The sequence below is a fragment of the Formica exsecta genome, unplaced genomic scaffold (genome assembly GCF_003651465.1).
Source record: "Formica exsecta isolate Colony F162 unplaced genomic scaffold, ASM365146v1 scaffold258, whole genome shotgun sequence".
Taxonomy (NCBI): domain Eukaryota; kingdom Metazoa; phylum Arthropoda; class Insecta; order Hymenoptera; family Formicidae; genus Formica; species Formica exsecta.
This window is the reverse complement of record NW_021849849.1, coordinates 423535-432818: the sequence shown is the minus strand read 5'-3', so window position 1 is coordinate 432818 and position 9284 is coordinate 423535. Positions and strand designations below refer to the sequence as shown.

General features: G+C 39.6%; 1 protein-coding gene across 1 annotated transcript; it reads right to left on the bottom strand.

Moving 5' to 3' along the window:
- Positions 1 to 5059: 5059 nt before the first annotated feature.
- Positions 5060 to 9277, bottom strand: LOC115236568 (GSK-3-binding protein-like). The gene is made up of 3 exons (XM_029809101.1): positions 8579 to 9277; positions 8160 to 8509; positions 5060 to 7892 (listed from the first exon to the last, which is right to left on the bottom strand). The coding sequence occupies exons 2-3, from the start codon at positions 8184 to 8186 to the stop codon at positions 7335 to 7337; spliced, it is 585 nt and encodes a 194-aa protein (XP_029664961.1). The 5' UTR covers positions 8187 to 8509; positions 8579 to 9277; the 3' UTR covers positions 5060 to 7334.
- Positions 9278 to 9284: the final 7 nt, after the last annotated feature.

Here is a 9284-nt window from a genome sequence, read left to right as displayed (position 1 = left end):
ACACACTAATAAAAGATTTTCTTAAAAAGAATTTTTTCGTTCGAGTGCGTCTCTTGTTTCGTAACAATGAAGAAATATTATGTATTATTAATTAATGTAATACCCTTGTGATCGATTTGCGTTATCTCGTGCATTTCGGGGATGACGCAACATCCATTAATCCGACGTTTTTCGATTGGATCATTCAATGATTGAATTCGTTGATTCATTATGAATCACATGTGAATTGTAAACGCTTTCAGTTAGGTACATTAATAAATCTGATTTATCGCTTTATTTTACCAGAATCTAAAAAATATCTCGAAATATGATAACAGATTTTTCCTACTGTTTTTTTTTTCGCGGATAGATATCGTTAAGCAAAAATCGTTTAACGTGAAACGCGACGCCGTCTCGCGTACAATTATAGCGCAAGGTTTTCTTTCAAACTATAGTCGATGTAGAATCCTATTCTCAGTTTACAGACGACAGTCTCGAAGAAACTTGCCTGAAGGTCACGCGAACGTTACACGTATTATATAAGATGCTATTTGTTAAAGCGAAACATGATAAAAGGCTATCTGGCTACCGTCGATAAAATCAATTATGCGAACTGTTAGGATTAAAAACAATTGCCATCGCTTCAGAATGAAAAAAAAGAAGAAAAAATGAAAGATTTTGTTATTGATTAAAATTTGCACACTTCACATCGTATCACTTACTGTTATTTTTTTTTTTTTTTTATCAACCAAATGCAAACTCTTGATATAACAAGAAATCAATTCATTCAGCCAATTTAACTCTTTATCAGAGCCTTGGCGATGTCCACGTTTTATCTTACAGACCGTTTAAATAATATATCGGCAACGTGACAGAATTCAGGTATATTAGATACATAAGTCATCGCGTATTTTCGAGAAATCGAATGAAAATTATATCAAATGATCATCTGCAAACTTGCATATAAAATTTTGCAAAACTAATCTGATAAGGCAAGAAATATCAAGTTCATCGTTGCTAAAAATATACGCGATACGCACAATGGCAATAAATTCACATAGAAATATACGAAAATGTGATAAGTTGTGAAGAAAGTCTTAAATATATTCCATTTCAGAAATTCTCTACATTATTATTAGTAGAATTAAATATATCTCTCGCGCAAATGTTTCTATTAATGTAAAATTAACATCTATGTCACATGAATCGTGACGACAGATGGTAGACAAACGTATAAATGGACGTTCTTGAATTAGGTCAAGCTGCGCCAAGTTTTTCGCCGTTTATTTTTGCGCCGTGCATAACTCGCGCGTATCCATTGATTATCTCGGTTACGCGATAAAGTGAACAGCAACGACTCGGTAAATAGGATTATCCGGGAAAATTTAATTACATAAAAGAAAAGTAGGAAATATGTGCACACATACACATCTTTTCTCGTATCGGCACGCGCGTTAATAGCAAATTTGCTCTTTCTGACGAGAACGAATCACTTTATTAGCTAAGATTTCGTAATTTTGCGTTTGCATCGAATAAACGAGTAATAAATAAACCGAGAAGTATAGCCGAAAATTGACGTTACTTATCGCTCGATTTATTTAACTTTGTGCAGTGTTATAAACACAAGAATGTCACCAGTTATTCGATAAAAATCTTAAGACAAAACGACCGAGTTGACGTGACTCGCGAAAACAACCGACACCTAACAATCTTTGCTTTCGAATGCTGTCTCACGATGACATTTAACTTTTCTGCAGATCGAGCGAGCTCGTTAGCCTTTCCAATCCCAAGATTTTGTAATTGTCAATTCTCAAGTATCTATTATGTATTAATTAGCAAGTATTATACACAGTATCTATGCATATTATGTAATTATGAAAATAAAAAGAAATATCAGAAAGATAAGATATAGAATATCAAAAAATAACATATAAAATATATAAAAATAGACATAGTGAGTAATAATATAGCCGCTGCCAAATTTTTCCAGATTAAGTTTTTTAAACTAAATTTTGTTTTTAAGTTTTTAAAGTCAAGACTTTAAATAAAAATAAATTGTCATTTTATATATATTACGCAACGCGATAATAATTGTATTGCGTCACGCATCGACAAAACAGCTGCCTCGTGTTCGAAGCGAGCATCAATTTCTAGAAGACGCAAGTTATTAAATAACTGCCTGAAATCGACAGTGGACCCTTTCCTTTCTGCCTTTAGTCACCGGTTTCAGATCAGAAGCGTCGAACAAAGTGGCTCGTAAAAACATGTCGGTTTCGTTTTACACCCGCAAAGACCTTTAAGAACCATAATTTATAGCTGCTGTTATTATTACAGTCATTATCGGCGCAGTCAACTTTCCGAGAATAATTACGAAACGGCAACCGTTCTAGCAGTTCTCTTGTCGATAAGAAAAATCGAGTTTGCGAGATTTTCGCTGCATATTATTAAAGGATTAACAGAAAGAATGTTCAGAACCGGCATGTGGATAGTAAACATTCTTAAAGGCTTGCAGGATATCAAATACCGCCGCGGAAAATCCGAGATATATCGCGGTTTCATGTAACACGGACGGTTTATCACGACGTTTCGTGGTTACCATCAACGTGAGATAGATCGACGAACGTAAGGCTAAAAGCAAATTTCTAGAAGCTGGCACGGAGAATACCTTCAATGCGCGCCAACGATCAGAAGGCCAGTGAACTGCTGACTATACAGGGTGTCCCGTTACTGTATCGCCGTTTCTGATGATGACAGACCTTCGGTTTGACGAAATACGAGTCAATATTATCCTAAGGCAAATTTCGCGGAAATTTATAATATGCTAAGCTCCAACATTAAACAATATTAAACAAATTCCTAAAATTAAAGTCACATTATTACCAATTAAAACCTATTTGAAATTAATTAAATTAAAATGAAATTTCTCGTCGTTCATTTACGTATGTATCTATGATAATGAATTCTATGAATTCATTAGAATCTCGCATAAAATAATTTTGTAATTAATTTTCAATCTTTCGCTCTAATCAAATCGCTAAAGGTTGCTTGCAAAGGAAGAACGGTAATGATAAGACATCCTATATGATGCCATGATGTATTTGTGGCACGCTCTGTCGTCGGGCACCAAACAGAACCGTTTGATGCCGATGTTTGATGACGAAGAAGGAAGTGCGGAGGATCGAATGGAAAGTTTTTGCGCGACAACGCGGGATCGACAAAAATCTGCATTGAAACTTTGAACTTCTTTATTTTATAATTAAGACTTGTCGGACTTGCGAGCCCAACGATCACAACGAGATATAGTTTTCATAATGCACGATCCTTAACGACGAACTTAGAAAAGAACGAAGGATTGCGCTCACTCGTAATTGTAAAAAAAAAGAGACAAAGAAATGACCAATGCACAACTTTCCCACGCACACTCTCGCACACATATATACAATACAACACATATATACAATACACACACACACACACACACACACACACACACTCGCATAGGCATACAAGTATCCTTGTCGGAACTGTGGAATCCTGACGCAATTCGTTCATTCCGCTCGCAGTAGGTACGCGCAATATGTACTAATTGCTAAACTTATCTAATTAGTCGGATAAGGCGACGAACGTTGTCGGAAATCAACGCCGAAGCCGCGAATGATCGTTTCTTAGTCGCTTCGTATCGCTATGTACAAGTGTGCCGTTTTATTGCGTCACCGTGTCACGACCGCATTTTACCATCGCCGTCTATAATAAAATCCCGGACGCTGTAGTTGTGACGTCACGCGCGCCCGGGAATAATCGAAAGTTTCTAAGAATTGATTGCGAGGTTTAAGAATAAAACGGACGCCGCGGTTTTTTTACGCGAATGGTATTAATAAGTAGCAGTATCACACACGTGAAATAGTAATCGCCTTCGATATATATATAATTGTCGGCTCGTGACGTCACACAACTGCCCCCGTGAGGACCTTTACTACAGATGTGGATCTTATCTTTATTCACGCGCGAAACGAGAATCACGCGACAATGGAATACTATCACGCCGCGTACAATGATCTTACATGTGTGGGTACAATGTGTATGTTGTAACATCGACAGTATGTCTCTCCTATGTATAGCGATCAATAGCGATAAGTAGCTATGCACTAAAACATGCACAGAAAAAGAGATATACATATATATATCTATAAACCTAAAGGTTATTATTATATACTATGATATTATTATTCCTATAATACATTTTATTTAATGAGAAATTTTCTGCTAATTTATTTCTTCAATTATTTCAAAAGATTTATTATTTCTTCAATATTCTAAAAATTATTATTAATTATATGTTTGTTTACACACACATATACATTTCGAATAATATTTTCAGAAATTAGATCAATTGGTTACTTCCCTCGATATTTGAAGAGTTAATCTAATGTCATCTCGCTCGGATTATTTACTTTGGATTGCATCAGAAATCTATTAATTAATTTCGAGTAAGCCAGACGCCTTCGTTGTCTCGATTATATTAGATAAAGAAAGAAAGATTTAGTAGATTTATCGACTAAATTCAACGAGTACAATTGCATTGTTTAATATGATATAATTATATTTGTCTTGTAATTGGAGTTTGTTTGCTGCTCCGCACTAACAGTTCTTCATAGTCTAATTTCAAAAGATAACGATCGCAGTTTGGTACATAAAAAGTCTCTTTATATTGCTATACTTCGGATATCACACGTAAGTATCTAAACAAAAATTGTTCATTAGTTTATAATTATTACGATTCGCCAATAGTTTCCCTCTTGTTGAATCTGCACTAACAATAAGCGTACTTGGCGTATTCAAAGTACGATACCGCGAGAACTCTCTAATCCTTAAAGTGCAAAACGTAATACAGGCTGAGATTCCGTCGTCGAGTTTCCTACAAGGTAAACACAGCGAATCTTGTGCTCATTTATTGATTTACTTAACAAACGCGTCGAATTATTATCTCACGCGAGAACTCGTGTAGATGCTCTATAAATAGAGTTTCCGTTAGAGAATGAGAATACCACCCGCAAAGGAACCCGCAAGTTACATAGCACGATAAAGGCGAATTGTCTCGTAGTTTCCCTTTAAAAAAAAAAATAAAAAATAAAAAAAAAGAAAATTTTATATGTTGTTAGAGTATCGAGAGTTCTGCCTAGATATGTCACGGTTCAATTTGAGCAAATAAGAATCGCGATTATTAAACCGCGCCAGCAATCTATCAACGACCATCGATGTCTTTGTATTGTTGGCGAAGATATTGGGGACATAATCGTTGTGAGAGAGAAAGATACACACACAATGATCTCACTTATTTTTTCATGATATGCGCGACGATCGGACCAGCCGATCGATGCGAGGCGAGATCAACTTTGATAACTTAGCTTAAGCTCGGTCTACTTCCCGACAGCTGCGTCCTTAAGGATAAATATTGTCGTTCGGTGAAAGCAGCGAGAGTAACAAAGAGAATAAAAAGAGGTCGACGCAAAGGTTTACACGAAAATACTTACGTCTGCGAGAATATACCGTGAGAATTGAACTGACAATGAGATTCGTTGTACAAATGGAAGTCTCAAAGTCTAGTTGAGAATACAAATTCGTTTATTTATGAAATTGTATATTTAAAAAAAAAATGATTGAAGTTAATAAATGGAGAATTCTCAGACTTGTTACAATTTTAAAATAAAAAAAAATTCCACGGGATTCTGTTTGGTTGTATCGTTTAGGGCAATTTTGACGCGCTCGAGTATTAACAAAGAGATGTAAAATGTCAAAGATGTAGATAATGTACATGTTGCTGGGAAATCGGTGGGAAAGAAAAAAAATGGAAGATCGAGTTAGGAAAGAGGCTGTGTGAGAGAGAAGGAGAGAACGTGTATCAACATGGACGGTAAAGTACAGCATAAAAAGAGACTTTCTATTATAGATATACCGTAATACGATCGTTATTTTTTGTTTAAATTATGAAGCCATCAGTGCAAACCATCGACTAAATCTTTCTTTCTTCATCTAATACTGTAATCGAAACAACGATGGCGTCTGGCTTATACTAGGAATTAGTTAACATAGATTTCTGATGCAATCCAAACTAAACAACTTGCACGAAGAGTCCGAACGCAAGATGACGTGTTAAATAAATTTATCAAATAACCAATTGATCCAATTTCTAAAAATATTCGAAATGCGTGTATACAAATATGAAATTAATAAATTTTAAAATATCAAAGAGATGTTGCGATTTGTCTCTCAAGTTTCCTTAAATTTTCAATTCTTTTCATTATAAGCATCGAAAATATAATAAATCTCTAACCATCAAAATTTTTTATTAAATAAAAAATGTATTATACAAATAATAATATCATAATGCATAATTTTTTAATCTTTCTTCTCTGTATCTACAAAAATTCGTTTACTTGAAGCAATAATCAAGAGTTTCGCAACAAATCAGCTGTTGTAGTACTCTATACTGTGATAACGATATTGTCAGTATACATATTTTAATAAACTATAAACAATAAATAATAAACATCATGTAAAAAAATAATGCTATAAAGAGAATCAATATTTTCCCAAAAAAGTATATAAAGAAATACATCCCGCGCGTATGCTATGATTATCGCCGGCGATATTTCTCGATAATTTTGGACGTCAACAAACATAATATAGAGCCCGCTCTGGAAATGAAAATTTCGCATATGGATTCTTAGTGATAATACGATAATAGACGCACCGAATCGTTATTAATAAAAACTTATTAATTATCGCCAGCAATAATTATTTATTTGAGATACGGATCAATATACCGCTGACACAGTATAGAGCAATATGTTACGGGAAAGGAACATCTCCGCGTACACACGCTTCTCGCACGGTGACGGAGCGAGTCCGCGCGAGTGGCTCGCGGCCATAAGTCTTCCACGTAGGGCCGCGTCGAGCGTCGATACGACGACGGCGATCTCGGCCGAGGCATTACGAAGCGAGGTTTTAACGCGCAGCGCCGACAACGCAATGTATTTACAAACACGGCCATGTAAGGCGAGTTCTCGCCTAATTGTGTCTACGGTCGCGCTCGCGTTTCTCACCGCTACACGCTCACACGTTCACTCCCACGTTTTTTTTTCCGACAGAATGAAGGAAACGTGTTTTCCTTGCCCTTTCGCAGGTATCTCGAGCCACTTTTTAAATAATTTGTCCCAAATCACAAAAGAAAATGGATCATTTCGGAGAAATGTCTGTAGTTTTCAACAGAGTAGTATTCAAAGATGCCATTCACGGCGAGAACGAGAAAAAAACGTCAGAGAAGATTCTTTTCAAGCACTCCCGCTGGGGACGACTCACAGTTCCAGGGGCTCATACATCGGCGGTAGCGGCTCGTCCTCGGAATCGTAGAAATATGGTTTTCTACGGTAGCCGCCGTTGGACCGCTGCTCGTCGTCCTCGTCGTCCACTTCTTCGTCCTCATCCACCTCCGAGCTCGAGAGCTCGTCAAGGTTCGCCTGCAACCTCTTGACCGCCTCTTTGATGAGACCGCCCTCGCGCAATAACTCCTGCAGCACCTCATATGGATCATCGTCCACTCTATTCCTCTCGGTCCTCTTCAGGTGGCTGTGATAATGATGATGATGACCGCCGGTCACGTGATTCTGCTGTTGTTGATGGTGAGATTGGCTGCTGGATCGCAGGCCGCAAACCTCGCAACCGGCCGCCGGGTCCGCCCAGGAACGCGCCGGTATCCGGTACGGCGACGGCCGGCTGTTCTTATGGCTGACGCTGGACTTGGCCTTCAGGCTGGACAGCCGCAGATTCTCCTTGATCTGCGACACCAGCAGGTCGACGTCGCGCGTTAGGAATGTGTCCGCCTGCGCCGCGCCGTCCGGCATCACGCCGATCAGATACGTCGTCTCCTCGGCACTCGGCATTTTCTTGCAGTCTGTTTACGTTATAGCGAGAGCACGGATGTTTGCGCTGCAAGCTTACCACTGCTTTGTAGTAAATGTGCAATGGATACCTGGACGGGTCTCTCTCTCTCTCTCTTTGTGTTGTTGTTCTCTCTCTTTCTAGTCCGATGCTGCCGTTGTCTTTCTCTTTCTGCGCTGGCAAACGTCTCTCTCTCTCTCTCTCTTTCTTTCTCCCACGCCGTCCGGCATCACGCCGATCAGATACGTCGTCTCCTCGGCACTCGGCATTTTCTTGCAGTCTGTTTACGTTATAGCGAGAGCACGGATGTTTGCGCTGCAAGCTTACCACTGCTTTGTAGTAAATGTGCAATGGATACCTGGACGGGTCTCTCTCTCTCTCTCTCTCTCTCTCTCTTTGTGTTGTTGTTCTCTCTCTTTCTAGTCCGATGCTGCCGCTGTCTTTCTCTTTCTGCGCTGGCAAACGTCTCTCTCTCTCTCTTTCTTTCTCCCACGCCGATGTTTACGTGGGTCGACGTTCTCTCGGCACAACACGGACGGACAATTGTGAAGGTAGAATGAGAGAGATGGAAAACACTGCGTGCGATCTCTTCCTGCGGAAAAACACCGTTGTCAACAGTCGGAAATACTGGAGATTTTCTTCCGAATGAGAAAAATCTTACTGCGAGAGACTACTTCTCCTCCCACGACGAAAGGATACCCGTTGTCGTTCTCCGATAATTAGCTCGAGCCGCTCTCGTCTAACTCTCCTTCTCTCGCCGCCGACACGTCAACAATAATATACGGCGCGGCGCGTGTATATATACGTCGTATCCGGCGACGTGACCCAGCCGTGCGTAATCGGACGGGACGCGCGTGATTCACTGGATAAATACGCGCAAGGAGACGACACCCTCTTTACTCTTTCACTTATAACGTATATACGCGCCGCTCTTACTCGGTTACTTTCGAAATGACAGACGACGACGACGACGACGATGACAAGAGTGGTGCATCGAAGCGCGTCCGGCTGTTGAATGAATGTCGCGCGACTAATCTACGCGCATAAACAAACGCACACTAGCGCGCCGCGCAGCAGGTACGTATACACACAGGTATGCAGCACACATACACGCAAATAGAGCGACGCTACGCGCTACACCAGCAGCGCATTGTTTTGCTTCCAGCAGACGATCGAACGCCCGAATCCTCGACGTTCTCTCTCTTTCTCTTTCTCTCTCACCTCGACGACGAATCAGGGTGACGGGTTGCACAACGCGCGCATACGCTCGTCACACGCACCGACCCCGCTCCGATGAGGTAATGCACCAGGGGAGAGAAAGAGGAGAATCCGTGCACGGTGAGAGCGAGTTGATGATTCGCTTCGAC